This window comes from Helianthus annuus, chromosome 3 (genome assembly GCF_002127325.2).
Source record: "Helianthus annuus cultivar XRQ/B chromosome 3, HanXRQr2.0-SUNRISE, whole genome shotgun sequence".
NCBI classification, from domain to species: domain Eukaryota; kingdom Viridiplantae; phylum Streptophyta; class Magnoliopsida; order Asterales; family Asteraceae; genus Helianthus; species Helianthus annuus.
Window position 1 is genome coordinate 7,481,744 of NC_035435.2, and position 22,703 is coordinate 7,504,446.

The 22,703-nt window shown below is 36.5% G+C and overlaps 2 protein-coding genes and 1 non-coding gene across 3 annotated transcripts; 2 read left to right on the top strand and 1 right to left on the bottom strand.

Annotated features, from left to right (window-relative positions):
- Positions 1–7,656: 7,656 nt before the first annotated feature.
- LOC110927519 (transcription repressor OFP8-like) lies at positions 7,657–8,443 on the bottom strand. Its single transcript, XM_022171100.2, has one exon. The coding sequence runs from the start codon at positions 8,395–8,397 to the stop codon at positions 7,720–7,722; it is 678 nt and encodes a 225-aa protein (XP_022026792.1). The 5' UTR covers positions 8,398–8,443; the 3' UTR covers positions 7,657–7,719.
- A 3,000-nt stretch (positions 8,444–11,443) lies between these two features.
- Positions 11,444–13,311, top strand: LOC118490122. The gene is made up of 3 exons (XM_035987358.1): positions 11,444–12,057; positions 12,151–12,400; positions 12,468–13,311. The coding sequence occupies exons 1-3, from the start codon at positions 11,608–11,610 to the stop codon at positions 13,184–13,186; spliced, it is 1,419 nt and encodes a 472-aa protein (XP_035843251.1). The 5' UTR covers positions 11,444–11,607; the 3' UTR covers positions 13,187–13,311.
- Positions 13,312–15,718: 2,407 nt separating this feature from the next.
- Positions 15,719–21,810, top strand: LOC110928583. The gene is made up of 11 exons (XR_004888198.1): positions 15,719–15,908; positions 17,738–18,078; positions 18,549–19,208; positions 19,517–19,739; positions 19,873–19,959; positions 20,060–20,166; positions 20,254–20,298; positions 20,387–20,560; positions 20,680–20,911; positions 21,349–21,453; positions 21,528–21,810. It is a non-coding gene; the product is annotated as an uncharacterized LOC110928583 (transcript).
- The last annotated feature ends 893 nt before the right edge of the window (positions 21,811–22,703 follow it).

Sequence of the window (22,703 nt, forward strand, 5' to 3'; positions counted from 1 at the left end):
CTTTCTTTGACTTGACCACCATATCATCTATGTACACCTCCATAGTTTTTCCAATTTGATCTTTGAACATCATATTTACCAGCCTTTGATATGTTGCACCTGCATTTCTTAGTCCAAAAGGCATGGCAATATAACAATATAAACCGGTTGGGGTCATAAAGGCTGTATCCTCTTGGTCAGATGGTTCCATCTGGATTTGTTGGAATCCGGATGATGCATCCATAAAAGTTAACAGTTCATGCCCCGCTGTTGCATCCACCATGGAGTCAATGTGGGGTAATGGGAAAGGATCCTTGGGACATGCCTTATTCAAATCAGTGAAATCGACACATACCCTCCACTTTCCGTTTTTCTTTTGGACAACAACCACATTGGCTAACCATTTAGGATACTTTACCTCTCTGATCATACCTGCTCGAAGTAGTCTCTCTACTTCTTCTTGGATAATGGCATTCCTTTCTGGTGCAAACTTCCTCCTTTTCTGATGGATTGGCTTGATAGACCTGTCAATGCCAAGTTTGTGAGTAATAATATCCTTGGATATACCTGTCATATCTTCATGTTTCCAAGCAAAGGTAGATTTTCTTCTTTTGAGGAAGGATATCATGTCTTCTTTCATCTTGCCAAGGATCCCTGATCCGATATAGATTTTTGATTCAGGATCACTAGGGTCCAAGAGGATTTCTTCTACATCTTGCTCCCTTGCCTCCAAGACATTCCTCGGAGGATACTGTAATTGCTATTGCTCCCTTGGCTTCGAGGTTGGCTTCATGGATGAGGTATAGCAATCCTTAGCCTCTTGCTGATCGCTGTCGATCTTGATTATCCCCCATGGGCTAGGGAGCTTTACACATTGATGGTAGGTAGATGGAACTGCTTTCATGTCATGTATCCAAGGCCTGCCAAGGATAACGTTGCAACAAGATAAACAGTCAATAACACAAAATTTTTGATAATTATGTAATCCTTCCACGTAGATTGGGAGTTTGATGTCCCCCAGAGTTTTCTTCGTTTCTCCACTGAATCCTACAAGCACGGAGGATCTTGGTGTGATGTCTGATACTGGGATTCCCATCTTCTTCAAGACATCAAGCTGGATTATGTTCACTGAGCTCCCTCCATCGATAAGGATCCTGCGGACAAAATGGTTAGAAATAAAGAGAGTAATAACTAAACTATCATGATGAGGATCCTGGATGTTGATGCGATCATCCTCATCAAAGGTTATCGTTTTCCCTTCTGAAGCACTTGATGTTCTAATAGGCCTTTCTCCATTGTCCATTTTTGATTCTTTTGCATGTCTTTTGGCCGCTGAAAAGGATGTACCACAAATGTCTGATCCTCCGGATATGAAGTTGATCACTTGTGCATTTGCCGGAGGTGCTGGGGCTTTTTCGGGGATCCTTTCAGGATCCTGGGTCCTTTGCTTTTTTCTCCCCAGCAATTCTTTTAGATGTCCCTTGCTTAGCAGGTATCCAATTTCCTTTCTTAAGGCTATGCAATCTTCAGTTAGATGCCCGAAATCCTCATGGTATGCACACCATTTGGACTTGTCTTTAGTCCCGGATGGTTTGTCATTCTTCCTGGGCCACCTAGCCTTTTCACCTAGATTCTGCATTGCAAGGATTAGTTCATGATTATCAACGGAAAAACAATATTCTGAGATTGGAGGATATTCTTCATCATCCTCCTCTTGGTCGACAGCATGCACATTCTCGTTTCTATGATAGGATTTGAACTTGTTGTTTTTGAAGGAGGATCCTTGCTTATCTGGTTTTGAGGATCCCACTTGTCTCTCCTGGATCCTCTTGTCATCCTCTAGCCGGATAAACCTGAGTGCTCGTGTTCTTACTTCATCTAAATTCCTGCAAGGTGTCATAACAAGATCATCATAGAATAATGAATCCTTAAGAAGTCCCATTTTGAAGGCTTCAACAGCTGTAGCCATATCCAAGTTGGGAATATCCAAGGATTCTTTACTAAATTTAGTTACATAATCCCTTAATGTTTCATTATTATTTTGAGTTATCCTGTACAAATCACTAGTTAATTTTTCAAATTTTCTACTACAAGAAAATTGGTTATTGAATAAATTAACTAAATTAGCAAATGAAGTAATAGAGTAAGGGGGAAGACTTAGCAGCCATTTGAGGGCTGATCCAGTAAGAGTAGATCCAAATCCTTTACATAGGCATGCTTCCTTCAATTTTTCCGGGATTGGATTGATCTCCATCCTTTCCCTGTATTGTGCTATATGCTCCTCTGGATCCGTTGTGCCGTCATACAACTTCATGGTAGGGATATGGAACCTTTTGGGTACCTCTGCATCACAGATTGGTGGTGCAAAGCGAGATACCTTGTGGCTCCCATCTGCAATCTCTGGGATAGGCTTGACTACCCCTGGAACACTTGAGATCATGTCCTTTAGTTTCTGTAGTTCCCTGACCATAACATGATTGGTACCTGTATCCTGCATGAATCCAAGGTTAGTAGTAGGATAATTATTTAAAGTGTTACCTCCCATTGGGTTCTGGTTAGGGAATCCATATTGCTGGGATTCTGGAACAACGGAGGGACCAGTGGAAGCAATAGTCTGCATTGGAATGAAGTCCCCTTGATGGACATCTAGACTCCCTGTTTGCAAACTTTTTAGGGATCCTGGCATCTGTAAGGATCCTGGTATCTGGGATGATCCTGGGACGAAGGAGAATCCTTGAACCTGGGATGATCCTGGAACAAAGGAGGATCCTTGGCTCTGGAATGATCCTGGAATAAAGTAGGATCCTTGAAACTGCTGTGCCCCCGGATAGGCTCCCGGATTCATGAAGGATCCCATATACTGAGGATAGGATCCTGCTGGCTGAAAATACGAGCCCGATGTCTGAGTCATTGCTGCTGACTTGAGGTGTAATCCTCTCGTCTCCCCTGTGATCTGTACGTCTGGGATCCCTGATGGTTGAGAGGTGACCATTGGAGTCTCAAAACTCAAAGATTTTGGCATCAGTGGGGAATGATCCTCTGCCGCTTTCTTTTGTCTTTTGAGATCTCCAATCTCCCTGAGGATCCTGTCATTAGTTTCATCCTGCCGCTGCATACGATCCTTCATCTGCAAAATTAAAGCAAACACATCACTAGTACTGGGAATAGAAGAATTCATAGCAGAAGAAGATGGAGGTTTAGAGAAAGAAGGGGTTGGTCTCTTCTCAGCATTTCTCTGGGATCCTGCCGGTGGAGGAGGTAGAGTGGTTTGTGCTGAGGTGACTGCAGACATCGCCGTGGAGGTGTTCTTCAATGGTGAAGCCATGTAACTCTTTGAAATGATTTCGAACAAAAGATTTTCTTTATGAATGAAGCACCAATTGCCCCACGGTGGTCGCCAAACTGTTTTGGTCAAAAATCACACAAGGATAATGTAACCAAACTATATGTAAACGGGGTATGATGCTTGGTTAGCTATGAAAGTAAAGGATCACTTCTGTGATGAATATGCAAAGACACAACGATTTATACGAGGAAAAAGCCCTTGATCAATGTATGATCTCCGGCATAAAAAACCTCGGGTGATGGCAACTACCGATCACCAACTTCAATATAATAAAAATGTAGTTACAACTTCGGATGATAATGAGCTGAGTACAAGGATCACTGAGTGTCTAAGTGTTGAGAGTTGTGTCGTATGTTGTGTGTGTTCTTCCGAATGAGGAAGATGGGTATTTATACATGTGTAGGTAACTTATTTTAGGTAGATAGACCACTAATCAGCTCATTACCCCTTTAGAAATAAAGATAATCTAGCCTAAATTGCTGCCCTTAGATCAAGCCATGTTTCCATATCCGGCACAACGTTCATCTTCAATTCAGCTCTTGCCATATTTGTAAAAGCGCGTCCCTGGATCATGATATGTAGGGCATATCCTGCTAGATATTCCTGCAAAATAATATTGTAGTAATCGAAAATGACCGTTAGTATAAGGATCACCATATCGTCCCATGATCCTGATCCTGAAGTCTGGCTGAGGATCACTATCTGCCAAAGAAACAAGGATCACTTGTCAGGATCACGTATAAGGATCATTTATAGTAAAATCCAGCCCCAACAATCCCCCAGCCATAGATCAAACCACGATCCGTGTGCATTCACATCGGATCGAGACAACTTGACGTTGGATCAAAAAACTTAACGGAAGAAGATATAACCGCTACGGCGTTAGCATCTTCCGTCATCTTTTCAATAACAGGTTTTCCCTCCCAAACTCCCGGTTATAAATACGAGAACTGTTCAGGTATAAACTCAGATCACACTCACTTCTCAAATACTTTCTCTTCTCCATTACCAACACTTATTCTCACACCGGAGTCGGGTCAAGGAGAGAACCCTCTTCTCCCCTTGGCGAGGCTAACGGTGCTCTTTTTTGCAGAATCACCGGAGAAGAAGTTCGGCAGCAACTGAATCAACCGAGAGAGAGCTAACCCTTTTATGCGGATTCAAACCCCCTAGATATTTCGGTTCCGGCCATTTATCTAGTGTTTCTTCAATACCCTTCATTTAAATGAGGGAAACGACAAAAAGGGAAGAGGTTAACAAAATTTTCTAACCCAGTTTGACATTTGGATGAAAATGACAACAAAAATGAAACCTAAGGGACGCTGATACAAAAGGTTTCATTTTTTTATTGGAGTTACAGAAGTAGGCTAACTCAGGGACCATGTTGGCATTTTACTCTAATTTAAATTAGTTGAGTATCTTATGCCAAAAATTAAAAACTTAAAAGAGAAATTAACAAAAGATTTTATAATTAAAATGTAAATATTTTCTATACAATTGTATTTTTTTGTTGTAAAAACGTACATTTAAAGTATTCATATACGAAAAAAATATAAAGTTAAAGAAAATCAGGTTAAACAGATTGTATTCCTGTTAACCCATAAACATTCGTGCCATGTAAGGTTATGTTAATATGTTTAATACGATTTTCAAATTCAGTAAATGATCGTGTTAGACCCCAATATCCGGAGATGTAGTCGTTGAGATGCAGAGGTCTATGGGTTGCAAGAAGCAAAAAGCGAGCCATATGAGATTTGAGGTTGACACTAGGCGAAGGCCTTCCAAAAAGGGCACTTGGGCTTTATTTTCTGTTCAAGGCTTTTTTGTGTGTTGGGCTTCCATTTTCTTTTGTGGGTTTAGGGGCCAGGAGAAGGAGAAAAAAGTATACCATGGTATTGTGATTATGGTTTGTTGGAGCATATGGAAGGGTAGGAACGGTCTTTTTTTCGGGAAAACAAGTAAAGATTGAAGACTTATTCAGCGATATCAAGTCGATAGGGTACCTTTGGTTTAAGAATAGGTCGAAAAGTAAGCAGATTTCTTGGGATAATTGGTGTAAATTTACAATTATGTAAACATGGTTGTGTGCGCATCTCGGTTTTTGGATAGATGTGGTTTTAATGAAGTTTTTCGTTAAAAAAGGTAGTATTAATGTAGTAGACAGCATTACTAAGTTATATGCCGTGCAAAATGCAGCCGTTAATTGCTTTCTGTTTACAAGATATTCTCGACGCATATAAGAGTCTTGGAGGCTCGGCTAAGAAAAGGAAAGCATTTCATGCGGTTTGTTTAGTGACGTTGTGGAGCATTTGGAATCGGAGGAACGAACAAATGTTTGCTGGTAATACAAAGACAGTCTCGGCGGTGGTGGAGGAGATTAAGCTGAAAACCTTTGGTTGGGTGAAACACCGCTCGAAGGAAATGTCGATGACTTGGGAGCAATGGAGAAATTTTGATGTATTTTGATTTTATGTTCCCTTAGATTGTTTGCTTTGGCTGTATGTGGCTTTTATTGGTGGATGCTTTTGGTGTATGTAATTTTGGAGTTAGCCACTGGCTAAATGGAATAAAAAGTTTATGTTGGCCGTTCAAAAAAAAAAAAAGAAAAGAAAAAAAAAGGTTATATTATATATTTTAGCAGGACGAGTTTTAATTTTTTTTAATTTTAAATATTAGGTTTTTTAATGGCAACGTTTGTTCTACTTTATTCATCAATAGTTCTAAATTATTCACCCTTAGTTCGATGATATTCATTGGGTTAAAGCCATAAGCTTGGTTGTATTTTGTTTTGACTCTAACTACAATACTGTTGCATTAGATATAACAGGGGAAAACACTTGATAATCTTGGTTCATATAAGTAAATGTAAAGAATACTTTAAACTGAAACAAGCCAGATTTCTCCACACAATGCAGCGGGAATTTGACTGGTATTGGTTGGACTCATGACGGTCTTTGTATAGTACCGACACTTGGTTTAAAATCATGATTATGCGTACAATAATGCGTTTTACATTAAAAACCATAAAAAACAAATACCGGTACTGGTTTCGTTAATAATAACACCCAGTGGCGGAACTAGCCTAAAAAGTTAGGGGTATCCTAATTTGTTTTTTAGGATCAGGGGTATCCTTTATATAACAGAAACGGAGTTGAGGGTTATTTTTACACTACGGAAATAGAGTTAAAGGGTATTTTTACACTATGGAGATTAGGTTGAGAGGTAGCCCGTGCTACCCCTAATAATACTATAAGTCCGCCTCTGATAACACCGGTACCCGATGTTGATAAAACAAACCATAAAAACGAATACCGCTACCGGCTCCGACAATAACGATACCGGTACCAATGTCGGTATCGATTCCGTTTATCACGGTACTATTTTGTATAAAACTCTTTTTCAACAAAATTTATATAGGAAAGTCAAGAAAAAACATACGAAGCACAGTCGTGTATTCAGGTTTTCAAAACAAGATAAAGAACACAAGTAATTGGAGAAAAACTCAAATTAAATAAAAGCTTAATAGTTTAAAAGTGTATATCATGTTAACCATAAGGGGTGCCATTAGAACATAAAATCTTTTTAAATATTGACATAAAAAGTTTATGTTACCATTTATCAGAGTCTAAGTAGGCTGTTCATTTTTATCCAAAACCTGAAATCCGACCCGAATTCAAAGCCATTCGAAATTCCAAACCCAAATTAGCCTATAACCGAATAACCCGAACACGAGAAACCCAAACCCGAACTTTAAATGGTTCGGTTATCGGGTCACTTTTTCCTGGCAAAAAACCCGACCCGAAAAACCCGAAACATGAAACCCAAAAAAAACCCCGAACATTTATTGTTTTTTTCTTATAGAATTGTTTAGATTTGGAGTCTTTAATAGATGGAACTATAAGTTTTGAGACTCTCTTAACATCTTAATCGCAACCGCTAGTTGTTACATAAATCTGTTACAAGTTGGCATTCTTGAGTTCTTGAACAGGAATCATCGTGGTGGTTAGTGGTGGGGGTTCTAGAGAGAAGCTAGAGAAGGAAGAGAGAGAAGGGTGTGAAAAAATTATAAGTCATTTTTTCTTTATAACGAAGGATGAGAAAAGACTGAAACGCCTCTCATGTGAGGGGCACGTAACCAAGTTTTAACAGAGAAAATGAATGATGTTTCGGGTGGGGAGTGAACTAGAGATAGGTTATATAGATAAGCGAGTAAAATAGCTATTTTTAAAGGATTGAAGGAAAACCTTTAAAACAACCAAAGTACATGAAGCAAAACGAAAGTTTACTCAAATATAAATATACATAAAAGGATAAAGATTTTCTCCTAAATGTCAAAAAAAAAGAAAAACTGAATTTACTAGATTTACAACAAGTAGGATGTTTCATACATACATTCATTCTTTCTTATCATCAGAATCTGCAATTAAAATCTCCCAAATCTCTGCAAAAACATCAAAAATCACCTTATGATGTTCTTCAGAATTCAATGAAACAAAACACTCAACCAACTTTTCAAGTTCTTCAACTCCAAATATCTCATTCTCCACAATCATATCCACCATGGAAGCCTTAAAATCTTCATACGGATCATCCGAATCCTTCGCAACCACAACCACATTTTCACGAATCGATTCGTCGAAATCTAAAGAATTCGATCGCCGCGAAAACAGAGTAGTCTTTGACTTTTGATCATCTTCATCGCTACTCCACCAATTGTAGTAATGATTATCTGTAATTGATGAGAAACTTGCACTGTTTCTTCTTCTCCGGTGATGGGTTTTCTTTTTTCGGTCGATTTTCGATGGGTTTTCGGGAACAGGGGAAACAGAGTGTGAGCTCCGGCGAACGTAATTCGCCGGAAAAGGGGTGTTTCCGAGGCTGGAAAGATGGTGTTTTTGTTTTTTCGGTCGATTTGAAGTGGATGATGGTTGTGGTTGAGGTATAGGAGAGAAAAGGTCGATGAGACGACGGTTGTTCCGGTGGTTGGAGACGTCGGAGATGGTGTTTGGCCGGCAGGAATTGAAGGTGGATTGCAAGAGTTTAGAGATTTGTGATTTGAAGCGTTTTTTCATTTTTGAGGAGTTTGTAAAGATGGAGAAACTGGATGTGTGATTTGAATTATGTAGTTTTTAAACTTTTAAATACATATATATTTTTTTTAATAATAAAAATATAAAAAGAAATAGAGCTTTTATTTGGGTACTGAAAAACGGAGAAAAGCGGTACCGGTATCGAATACACCGGTTCGGTACAGATATTTACAGGTGTTTTACCCATAAGTACCGGTACCGGTACCGGTACCGAGAATATGAGAAAATGGGTACCGATACCGAATATACCGGATCGATTCAGTACCGGTACGGACAGTGGCGGAACTAGCCCAAAAATTCAGGGGTATCCCATTTTTTTTACCGTACATTCATGATAGTAACTTATTTCAAACTGTAAAATGAAACCATAAAAGAACACATATTTACTTTGCGTAACTTAAAAACATAATAAATTATGGTTACCATTAAAAAACGAAACTTAAAAGTTAAAACAAAAATTCATAAATCTTGAAAATTGATATATTAACTGTACATTTATAAAGTGAAAAAAATATATTTAAATTAAAGTTGAGGTTGTAGTGAAAAAAATGCATTAAAATTAACGCTGGGCTTTTAGCAAGGGTTTTGTTTTCAAAGAAAGCCCATATAGCCTTTGTTTAAATATATTAACAAAACCCTATCTTCTTCTCTTCCTATTAACAAACCCCTATTTTCTTCTTCTATGTTCTTTCTCCCAGGAGCTGAACAACTTCTCAGGAATCGCAGCGCCACTACTAGCCGTCGTTTCTCTACCATAATTTATTTAGGGGTATCCTGATATTTGTTTAAAGGTATCCTATACATAAAACGACAAAAAACACACTTCGGAATGCACTACCGGTAAAAAGTTGAGCTGTAGCCCATGCTACGGCTCGTTGCTAGCCAGGTCCGCCCCTGGGTACGGTACCGGTTCAGTACCGGTACACGGTACCAAATACTCATCCCTATTTGTGATATGTCTCCGCTGGGTAACAATTAACGGTATTAAAAGAGTTAATTACGGTTTTCGTCCCTGAGGTTTGCAAAAAATAACGGTTTCAGTCCATTAGTTTAAAAATTGCTATTTCAGTCCATTAGTTTCATTTTCGTAACCATTTCAGTCCACTTTTCAAACGACGTTTGTTTTATGTTTTTAACGGAAGCACGTGCTTCTCACGTGATGGGCACTTTCGTCATTTCCAAGCCAATTCTCACAGACCAGTTGTATTAAACACCACCTACCATTCATTCAAACCCTCCAAACCCTGACCCCCAATTCAAAACCTTTTCACCCCTCTTTTTCCCAATCCATTAATCGAAGATTCAAGATCATCAACCACAAGAGGTTCGTAACAAGAGTTAGTCGTTTTCACAATGGATTGGGCATTTCAACTTTGGAATGAACGCTTGGCAGGCGACGATTTTGACCCAGATTCAGCATACAGTAAGTTACTAACTTAGTTAGTTTTTTAATGCATCTTTTAGTGAGTATTTTGTGTGATTATTGTCTGCGTTGTTGTTAAAGAAAAGAAAATCACCCAATTTTGTGTTTTATTGACTATTAGGGGGTTATCCAGGAGTGTTCAGCATGATGTTCAATCATAAGGGAGTTTTTACGAAACCACCTGGAAGAAGCTATATCAAGGGTCAGGTGAGCTACATTGACATGGTGGATTCGTTTGAGTTTGGGTACAATCAGGTGAATGCCATGTTAGGAACCCTAGGTTATGATGATGATGATGTACTGTTTCTGTATTATAAGATACCTGATAAGGATCTTGATAATGGTTTAGTTGCTGTAACAAATGATGCTGATACAGAGGGTATACTTAAATATGTTGAGGACCATAAGGTGATTGAAATATATGTAGAACATGGTCAAAAGACAGTAGACAATGGTGATGTTTTGAACGAGGAAAACAATGAAAATGTAGCAGTAGATAGTGGTATTTTAAGGAGCTTCGAAGATATTTTAGATGCTGTTTGGTCTCCTGGTAAGAGGGGACATGAAAGTCAGCTTTCTCAGGTTAGTCAGGTTACTCAGCTAAGCCAGGCTACTCAGGGTGCAAACAATGAAACTGGTGCAAACAATGAAACTGGTGAAGACACAATTGTTGTTAACGAAACATGTGCCGATCATAGTGATTCAGACTCTTATGAATTTATAGACAAGGATAATATCTTTGAAGACCCAGAAGTAGACATGGAAGAGGTTACAGCTAGAAGACCTGAAGATGATCATGCTGCTAATAATCATCCTGTTCAACAGCAAAATACATTAGAAGATGAGGAGCAGCATACTGAAGATTCTGACTCAGAAGACTCTGATTTCATTGTAGACTTAAAAAATATCATAGATGAAGATGAAGTTGACATGGATGACTTCAGAGCTGCAGTAGACACTGATGTGGTGAGGAACCAATTGAAAACCTTAGTGAAGATGAGAGTCCATTTGAACTTGATGACTTCGATAGCCTAAGTGATGAGGAGAACGACCCACCTATAAAAAGGGCTTTAAAAAAGTTAAGGAAGAAGAAGAGGCTAGCCAGAGATCCTGTTGTGGAACCATTTTATGTTGGACAACAGTTTTCATGTAGAGATGACATTAAGAAACTTGTGAAGAAGCTTGCAGTTGATAGTAAAAGGCAGCTTGAAATTGTTAGGAACGATAAAGTCAGGTTTCGTGTACTTTGTCGTGGTATAAATCCTAGCAATATAGGAGAATCAAATGCTGGTGGGTTGATAGGAAGTAGTTCAAAGGCTGGTGGGTCAATGGGAAGTGGTTCAAAGGCTGGTGGTTCAATGGGTAGTAGCTCAAATGCAGGTGGTTCAAAGGCTAGTAGGTCAAATGCAGGTGGTTCAAAGGGTAGTAGTTCAAATGCAGGTGGTTCAAAGGGTAGTAGTTCAAAGGCTGGTGGTTCAAAGGGTAGTAGTTCAAAGGCTGGTGGTCCCAAGAAAAAGATTCCCAGGAAAAAGAAACCTACCCCCACTTGTCCTTTTATTCTGCATGTTTCCAACCACACTAAACAATGTTGTTGGGTAGTGAAAACATTTAATAATGTTCACAACTGCCTTCAAACTAGGGAAGTTAAATTGTGCACGGTATCTTATATATCCAAAGAAATTCAAGATGGAGTCTCTCTAAATCCAACCATTCCATTAAATGCACTGCAAGAACAGGTCCAGCACAAGTATCAGGTGAGTGTGTCTCGGATGAAGGTGTTTAGGGCTAAGCAGATGGCAACAAAAAGGATTGAAGGAGACTACAAAGCTCAATATGCATTGCTCAGGGACTACTGTGGTGAGTTGGTAAGAGCTAATCCTGGAACATCTGTGAAGATTGAAGTTGAAAGAGAGCCCAACCATAACAGTTCCACCAGACAGTTTAAAAGGATCTACATCTGTTTAGGGCCATTGAAAGAGGGTTTTAAAGCATGTGGCAGGAGGATCTTGGGGTTGGATGGATGCTTCATGAAGGGCCCGTATCCAGGACAGATTCTGACTTCAGTTGGTATTGATTCAAATAATGGTATTTATCCTTTGGCATATGCATTGGTTGAGTCTGAGAACACATCCTCATGGACCTGGTTCTTGAAGTGCCTCGGTGAAGACTTAGATCTGGAAGTCAACTCAAACTTCACTTTTATAAGTGATAGGCAGAAGGTGCATTATTTTACTACTTATGTTACTTATCATATTGCATTATTTTACTACCTATGTTACTTATTATAAGGCACTTTTATGTGATATGTCCAGGGGATTATACCTGCATTAAAGAAAGTATACCCTATGGCTGAACACAGATTCTGCGTTAGACACATCCATGAAAATATGAAGGCTAAGTGGAAGGGAGACTTGTACAAGAATCTGCTATGGGAATGTGCGTCCTCAACAACAATTCCAGAGTTTGAGGGTAACATGAAAATGGTTAGGATCACAAATCCTGCTTTACATGATTGGTTGAAAGAAATCAACCCAAAACATTGGTCCAGAGCATTCTTCAGTGGTATGATTGTATTAATCCTTCAATTAATTTTTTTAAATTATAACATTCTAATAAATACATTGTGTAGGATTAGCAACAAGTGATGTGCTATTGAACAACCTATGTGAGGTGTTCAATAGACAGCTAATTGGTGGAAGGGACAAACCAATTATAACCTGTCTGGAGTACATTATGGAGTATTGTATGAAGAGAATTGTAGTGGTGCTCAAGCAGATTGCAAAGGCAGAAGGCCACTTGACCCCCAAAGCTAGCATCATCTTTGAACAGATCAAAAGTGAAGCTTCAAATTACTCAGTTCTGTGGAATGGGACTAGCAAATACCGAGTCAGAGAGAGAGGTGGTCAAGACCAGTGTGTAGTTGATGTAGATGCTAGGGTTTGTTCTTGCAGGAGGTGGGAATTGATAGGCATGCCATGTAAGCATGCTGTGGCAGTTAACTGGACAATGGCTCAATATGGCATGAATCCAGGCCCTCCAGAGACTTGGGTTTCAGAGGTATACTGGATGGACACTTGGAAGAAGGTTTATAAGAATACAATCAACCCAATCAATGGGGTAAATCTTTGGACACCATCACAAGTTCCAACAACTATGATACCTCCTAAGCATCACTCACAGATTGGAAGGCCTTCCAAAAAGAGAAAGAAAAGTGCTAATGAGGAGATTGTGCCAGTGAAACATGGTAAGATGAGCCAGAGGGGAAACACTGTCACCTGTAACAAGTGCAATGCCAAGGGTCACAACCGAAGGTCCTGCAAGGAGGTGGTGCCACAACCACAGCTTTGATTTGCTGTTGATCTTGTCTTTTGAACTTATTAAGTAGAGTACTCTATTAAGTATTTTGGAATTGTAATATGAACTACTTTATCTGTCTTTTGATGTGTCTTTGAACACTGGATGCTTGAAGTTTCTTTTGGTTGTTTAGTTTATGAAAGAGTACTCGTTTATGAAATGTTACTATTATGTTATTGTTTGTCGTTAAATTGGTCAAACTATTACTGTTTGTTTGTGTATACAGTTTGTTTGTGTATACAGTTTCTGCAGGAGCAAATTGATAAAACTGTTACTGTATGTTTGTTTGTTTGTTTGGTCGTCTTGCATTCGTTCGAAATGTAAAATATTGTTTGGTCGTCTTGCAATTGGCCGAACTGTAAAATATCGTTTGGTCGTCTTGCATTTGGTCGAAATGTAATATCGTTTGGTCGTCTTGCATTTGGTCGAAATGTAATATCGTTTGGTCATCTTGCATTTGGCCGAACTGTAAAATATCGTTTGGTCGTCTAGCATTTGGTCGAAATGAAACTACGGTTTCTTCATTTAGCTACAAAATAAAAGACAACGAAAAACCAACTAATGAAACTAGGGTTTCTTCACCAATATTAGTGCATTCATTACAACAGTTAACACTTTGATTCATTGCAACAAAGTTATCAGCATTACAAGAGTCAACTAATGAAACTAGGGTTTCTTCATTTAGCTACAAAATACAAGACAAAGAAAAACCAACTAGCAAAAATTATAACTTTCAGCCTTCGAATTTTTATTGCATTTCTTCTTGCCACAGCTTCATGGTTGTTAATCGATCTCAGCAGCCCTGGAATGATCGATCTGGATCTGTCACACATTGGGGGATCAACCCAGCAAACAAAACCACAATTGCCTACCTGCAACAAGAAGTTTTGACTTCAAAACGGGAGTTAAAAAGTTCAATCTTATACAAAACCACAATTGGGTACTAGCAAACACTTACAATTCTTGTACAACGTTGAAATCGCCTGCCTGGGTTTGAATCTGTCCATGATGTGCAAATCTCAGTGCTAGCCCCACATGGACAGATTACTGATTGGATTTTTGGCATGCTCAATCGATGAATTGATGATCTTGAATCTTCGATTAAAGGATTGGGGAAAAGAGGGGTGAAAAGGTTTTGAATTGGGGGTCAGGGGTTGGAGGGTTTGGATGAATGAATGGTAGGTGGTGTTTAATACAACTGGTCTGTGAGAATTGGCTTGGAAATGACGAAAGTGCCCATCACGTGAGAAGCACGTGCTTCCGTTAAAAACATAAAACAAACGTCGTTTGAAAAGTGGACTGAAATGGTTACGAAAATGAAACTAATGGACTGAAATAGCAATTTTTAAACTAATGGACTGAAACCGTTATTTTTTGCAAACCTCAGGGACGAAAACCGTAATTAACTCGTATTAAAATGTTAGATAAGCTTTTGCATTTTTATATGGCAACGGTTCAAATCCTATTAGTAATAAAAGTTAAACTGTAAAAAAAGTAAGTGAGAAGAGGAAAACTTGAGAGATGGTGTGTTGATTACCCAAAACCTTTTTAGTTATTTGGCATAATATTATATATATATAATAACTAAATTATAAACCAAAAGTGTTAGCATTAACTGGTAACTTATCGTTCATAAAATTTATGATTAAAATACATTCAGTTACTTTTTTTTTTCCTAATTGATACCTTTTTTTTCTAAAAATTTAGAAAAATGCGAAACACTAAACTATTTTTTGCATATAAATTCAGAAACCATTTTTAAGTCATGTTCATGGTTATTTATTTAATTACTTTTGGAGTCGAGAAGAAGAAGATAAAATAAACTTGAGAATACTAATTTCTTACTAAAATTTGAGAATACTAAAGTTTTCTGTTAGTCTTTAGTCTTTACCATTAAAAAATATAGCTAAGAAACTTGATGTTAATAAAATAATTGATTTTGTAAGAAAAACACATTCAAAACACAAATTAAAGTACTGGCCAGCTGTTATATGTGTGATCGCCATTGTTTACAGTTAATAACAATAAAAATAAAAAGTTAATATTATTTATTAAAATAGTTGTTGAATTAACTTTTTTTGCTGTTTTCATCTAACCTATTTGTCCATATTTCAACAAATTTAAAAAGGTCCATTTTCATGATTTTAAAACTATAATTACACGTATGGTCATTATTATATTAGAATAAAAAGGAAAAAAATATATTTTTTAAACAATATTGATATGAGTCTTTGCATTATGTTTTAATATATGTCTGAGATTTTATAATGATTCAAATTCAAAATAAGTTTAAAGGGCAATATGAATAATTGAGAATTTGTCTTCCGTGGGTTCTTTTTGTTATGGATAATTCTTGGTCCATTTTCATGATTTTAAAACTATAATTATACGTATGGTCATTATTATATTAAAATAAAAAAGAAAAAATATATTTTTAAACAAATATTGATATGAGTCTTTGCATTATGTTTTAATATATGTCTGAGATCTATTATCTATATTAAAACAAAACACTTTGGTGCCACTTGGCATTATTTTAATCCTCTAATTGCCACCTGGCATTTGCTTAAACCATTACTCTTCTTTTTGAGCGGCAATTTGTTTACAAGAGGCTTCTCAAACACGCATTATTCAAAAACCCTAATTATCATCTTCTTCAATTCTCTGGCGATTTCATACTTCTTCAATTGTCTCAAACACAAAAACTCTAATCCAGGTACCTTTATCATCTTCAACTTGCTTTCAGATCTTGAAGTTTTATTCACGATTAATTTCCTTTTCATTCTTTAAGTTTTCATCTTCTTTCCTATTTGAAGTTTTCCTTTTCCCTTTCCAAAACCCTAAGTTCAACCATGGCCGCACACCTCTTTCAGTTTTAAATATCCTCAAAGTTCATCGCTATCGATCTCCTTCTTCAGTTTTATCATCAATCGATCGATCTCCTTCTTCAGTTTTATCATCAATCAAAGTTCATCGCTGTCGATCTCCTTCTTCACATGAATCTTCAGTTTTATCATCAATTTCTGTAAATGATTTTCGAACGAATAGGATTATAAAACGTGGTTATTATCATCATCATCATCCTTTGATTTTGTAAGATTTGTATTCAACCTTCATTTGAATTAGGCCGCTTATTTCATGATTTCTGACGGTTGAGTTTGTTTGATGTTTTTGTAAATTATCATTTAGGTCTTATTGAATTGATGAATTTCTTCTGTTACGTTGATTCCGGATTTAGTTGAGTAATCGATTTCAGTTCATGATTTTGTGGTGTTGTGAATCTGGTTTGCTGATATTGTTGCTTTCAGTTCATTGATTCATTTTTGTTGAAGTTCACATATTGGATTTACGTTCAAATTGTAATTTTAAACTAATCTTGAAGATTTTTAAAAGATGTTTATTCTTTTTCGTTTTCATTTGGGGAGTTTTTTCTATTTCTTTGTTAAAAAGCTTTACTCTGTTTCATTTTAATCTAGGAATTATTTGAATTTATTATTTTCTATTGATCAAGTGGTGGATGTATGCTGGTAGAAAAGTTTCAGTTGTATATACAGTTTACTAATAACTCATTTTTATACTTAAATTATCAAATGGCAGTTTTTTTTTGTTTCAATCATGGACTTTAGGTGTAGCTATATACTTATTGGTGTAGATTACTTCCATAAATTGATGTGAAGATAGGTTGGATAGTTTAATTTTTGGTTTACTTTCATGCACACCAAGTGTTTGTTGTTTTGCTTAACCCACAATTTGATTTTCTAAACTTAGATTACTTACGGTAGTTAAATTTTCGTTTCTTTTATGAACTTCTGATGTAAATATATAGTTATTGGTGTTGATTGCATTGAGAAGACCATGCTCAGTGTCCGTACATATATGTTTAGTCATCGCTGTCTTGAACACTGTGTTTCATTGCTAGAATTGAATTATGTTGCTTTAAAATATTCATAACAAGTTCCTATTGCAGAGATAACTGTTACCATCTTCAACAATGCAGTCAAAATTTTACTTGGTATAGTTTTCCACTGCTAATGCACAAAATCTATTAAATTATTATTAGATTGTGATTATAGATAATACATATTTTAGGATTTAACAAAATTTGTTTATAAAATGTCATTGTTTTTTTTCACAAAAATGTCTTTAATACTCTAGGTCAATTCAAACCCGTAACATAGATTTCAGCTATTTGACCCATTCTGCTACTATACCATTTTTGAAAGAAGTTGTTTACAATCATGATTGATATTGACATTTCCCACTGATTTTGTTTACTTATTGATTAACCAGGCACTAGAAGCTTAACTTGAAACAATAGTTAGGACCTCAACAAGCATTAATACAATTTACTTGAAAAGATAAAAGAACAACCACGTAGAACTTCATCTCAAGTGCATCCAACAAAGCTCATGCATCGAGTAATTAGCAAATGCTTCTCCTGATCATACTTATTACTTGTCATATCTTTTCCTCCTGATCATACTTATTACTTATCATATCTTTTCTATTTGAAGATCACTAATCATCCCTTTCTTTTCAGTTTAGCCCTTACGCCAGGAAAGGCGGGCCGTCAAACTGCAGACCTAATACAAGTAGGCCAAAAGAGGGAAGGATAATATGGTAATAGCTGCCAATGCCATTAAATGTGTTCAAATGTTTGACATCTGTGCTAAGGGTAGATATAACATATGGAGAAGAGAATATGAAGGTCCAAATTTAGATTCTACTATGAAACTTATGTGTGTCCAAATCATAATGGCAAAAGCCTATGTAAGTATTTTGAATGCCAAAAATGAAAGTGGTATCAATGATTCTCTACTTAAAACACTCTAAAAGAAGTCAGCAAGCAATTGAAAGGCTACTTTTGATTGTCAACTTGGGCCAAGGTATTACTCAATACTTTCTCTTTGGTAAAAGTTCAAATAAAATTCTTTTGTACACTTGCAATAGAGTTGACTAGATGGTCGAGTTGGGTTACAGATCCATTTTAATGCTGGTAGTGCTGACCCATAAATTGTACATTGAATCAGTCCATAGGCTTGCAACATATGCGGATTTTGCTATTTTTTGTTTCTTTCTGGTTCTAGAGTTAAGGTTGGATCTTTAAAGATGCGAATTTTGCTCTGCGGCGACGGTGAAATGAGCAAATATTTGCTTTATCCTAACCATAACTTCATATGTGTTTAGAGACCTTGCAACTATATCTTTGGGTGATTTTGGAGCTGACTATATTATATTATCTTCTGGCATTTTTACGACGGTTAATTTGAAGTTAAAAAGTTCAGTTTGGTTTACCTTAAAACTTTTAATGGACATGTGTACCCCTAAGTTGATATTTTTCTTCGTCAATATGCAGGGTGGTGCGAAGAAGTTGGTGATCTCAGCTCCATAAGCCGATTCACTTATGTTTGTCGTAGGAGTAAAGTAAAGACGAGTCTTGATCTCCTGAAGTGATTAGTTTGCCATTAAAAATAGTTTTTTGTTTGCCTTTCACAAATATTCATATCCAGCCCTCCCTCCCCCCCCCCCAATTGAATTAGATGACTTTAGCATGTCATAAGTAGGAAGGTCAAAATGACCGTTGTAGAATCACTTTTGATTCTCCACTTTTTCTTGCAGTAAAGGAACAACTGCAGCTATCACATGTTAAGATGGTTCAAAATTTAGCTTATTTAGAACTAAGCGCCCACTTAATATTCTCAAGGTAGACCAAAATTTGTTTTAAATTATCAAAACACGTTGCTTTCAACTTAAAAGTGTTTTAATCATGTAATGTACTCTTTTGACCTTATTGGGTTTGTACCGGTTAGGGTCGTATATTTTATGTTTGGGACATGTTTCAACCCTTGATCGTTAATGGCCGACGGTAGTTGCGTTGGTGGCCAACTTCTGTGCAGCGACAATATAAGTTCTATTTTACAACTGATGACTACAGGTTACTCATCCCAGCAAAGATAACTGTCGTTAGGAGGTTCAGGATGGTTCAGGTTTAATCAAGAAGCGCTATCTTCTGATGGTACGTTCCATCTTCGGTTTACTTTCAAGTTTTTCACGATTCTTAGTTAAATGATTGGCAACTAACAATTTCAGTTAAATGATATAATAGTTTTACAAACATATGAATGTATTAAACCTCAAAGGTCGTGGTTTCTTTTCTCACACAACCGTATCCATATCTGTAACTTTCATGTACGGTTTTAAACTTTATTCACAACAAGTTTGTTTTCTCTTTCTGTATTATTTAACAGAAATTTAAAAAAATTGAAAAAAAAATCGTTAAGTAAACAACTTTTAAAAGGTACTAATCAACCTATCTCATTACAGGATAAAAACAAGATTACTTGCAGTGTACATGAAAGCGAAGAAAAATGGGCATGTCCATCACATGTAAGACAAAGATATATGGTCTGTTATTTGAAAAAAACATACACAATAAGATGCCAAAACAAACAGGTATCATGTAGTTGTCAACATTGGCTGATGGTACAGAAGTGCAACAACCCTGTTCGACTCTATAAGAACAATACTCAGAAGACCTGGTCATTAAGTAAGCTTACACAGATACAACAATACCACCACCACTTCAAGCCAAGAAATGCAGAACATACTTAAAAAACAAAAAATGGTTGCTGCAGTCGATTCCTATTCGCTTTGTTGAACGGCTTTCTTCTTTTTCTCAGGTACCTTAGGTAGTTGTACCGCTGTATGGTGATTATAGTTAACTTCAACATACAAGAGTTAGGAGACGTTATAAAGTTGGTTGGGAGGTATGCAATCGCAAACTCATCTTTACACGTTACTTGAATCTTGAATTGAGTTGAGCTTTATACTGTTACAAGTAGGTGATCGTTTTTATTTTGTTTTCAGGAGACGTGAAGCACCTTTAAACATACGTTGATGGTGTATGTTTCGTTTTTATCAGATGTCACATGTTTAACAACTTGGGGAATAATATATACGGAGGGAATCGTGAGGTCAGGTTCTACTCGTGTCGTGTCACATAAATTAATTGAGTCTCTGTAGTAGAGTGTTCATAGATGATATGGTTCTCATTATTGTAGGATATTCTACGACGCATGGTTTTATTCTGCAAAGCAGCCGTTGAGGTACAACTTAAAAACTTAATCGTCATTATTGGCTTATCAAATAATTCATACATAAACTCTTGCCAAACTAACGACCCGTTGCCTATAGGTTCCTTGGTACGTGCCATGCGGGGACGTATGCTATGGAGACGGAAATTTGGTTTTCATTGCAAACGATTGGCATACCACATTTTTGCCAGTTTATTTAAAGGCATATTATCATGACAACGGCTTGATGCAATACACAAGATCCGTGCTTGTGATCCATAACACAGCTCACCAGGTTTGTTAACTTTATAATGTTTATTCATAAACGAGTTGAAATTGTTTTTGATTTTTTAAACATGTAATATAATACACGACCCGCTAGACGAATTCACTAATACATGTTTTAACTTTCAGGGGTGTGGTCCGGTTGATGATTTCAGTCACGTGGATCTACCACCACACTATTTGGATCTTTTCAGATTGTATGATCCTGTAGGAGGTGAGCACTTCAACATCTTCGCTGCGGGTCTCAAAACAGCCGATCATGTAGTAACAGTGAGTCAGGGATACACGTGGGAACTAAAGACCAGCGAGGGCGGTTGGGGTCTACACAACATAATTAACCAAAACAATTGGAAACTAAGAGGTATTGTCAACGGAATCGACACAAAAGATTGGAACCCTGAAGTTAAACGCTACCTGTATATATGATCAATTAAAAATAGTATTTATTTTTTTCACATACTAATACTTCAAAATTCTAAGTTTCCAGATTAATTTTATTTTTAAATTAATTATGTATAAACTATGGAGATATAATTTCTGAATTTTAAATTAAAATATCGACATAAAAAGGACCCATATTCAGGGGTCAACCCGTAAACCTGTGCGTTGACACAAACACATCTTAATTAGCTTAATGTGTTCTGTGTGAGTGGGTTTGACTCGAAACTAACCCTGACCGGTTTAGACTAAACCCAAGGCCCGAATTTCAGGTTATTGGTTGTTATTCGGTATTTATAACAAAGGTAGGCAAACAAATTATGATGTGGTTTGTATACATGATTGGAATTTATATTACAGGTCGAGTTTTATGAAGTCTAAATGAAAAGAGAAGACCCATTCATTCCATGGTTTAGCTGCATCTCACAAACTCTTATGTTACTACTGTTGTCTTCTATTTTTAAGGTCAGTTATTAAAGTTTAGTTGGTAATAATACTAAGTGCATATAGTCTAATGTGGCTACCTTTGCATATGTTAGGTTAAGCTACAAAGCATTGGTATAAGGGCGAACGTAATAGCAAAATAGTACTCTTAACACTTGGTGGGGAATAAAGGTAATTTTGAGCCTGGGATCGTCATTGGAGAGCAAGTACAAGGATTGGTTTATATTGTCTTCTAGATCGATTTATGGGATTGTATACACGTCTTTTGAAAAATATTATGTAAATAAGTATTACGTTCTATTTTTTTATTTCGCACTGTATTATTTGTTCAACACCGCGAAATTCGCGGGTATTAGAATTGAATACGGATTTCATTAACTTTTACAATGAAGGATTTAACCATTAAAAATAGTTTAAAGGGACTTGTGCCGTTTTTTTTGATATTACGTAGGGCTTTTTTAACAATTGCCTTTTTAATGAAATGTTGATTTTTTCTTGAAGTTAATCATGTTGTTGTGGAGATAGGTAATCCACTTTTGGACTTCAATACAAGTTTTAATTCGGGGGGGGGGGAGATAGAGATGTTCATGGTTCGGTTCAAAATCATGAAAATCGGTCAACAGTTTGTGATAAGCATGACATATTGGATGAAAAAGTAAGTAAATACACCCTTTTAATAGTTTTAAAACTCAAACTCTTAAGATCTACGTATATTTTTATTGAATGGGATAATTCCACTGGTGAGTTCCTTATCCTTGCATAAATTGTTATATTTTAGCTTCTTTTGTTCGTAATTTATAATACATTAAGCAAGGGTACCACTTTTCCTAGCGTCTAGGTTATGATAATAATTGATTATACTTTTGTATTATTACATATCTTTTTTCATACCCATGGTCAATTGTACGTAGCTTTGTCGAGGGTTACAAGACGAGATGGAATCAAGCTACTAATACTTGACAACGAAGGCAGACTTACAAGACGAGATGGAATCAAGCTATAATACAATTATTTACGTATTAAAGTATAATTTTTTTGTTGTATAGTCACCCGTGTAATACAAAACATGTATACTCATACACACACTTAAATATTAACCTAAAATTCTACATAAATAAACAGTACGTTGACTTATAATTCGCTATCCATTATCTTCCATAAACACAATATTACACAAATTTGCATCATCATGTATCTCGAGATATTAAATTATTTGTCTCATTGTAGTTTACTAATTTATTATTACTTGAACGGTTATTTAATTCAAACGA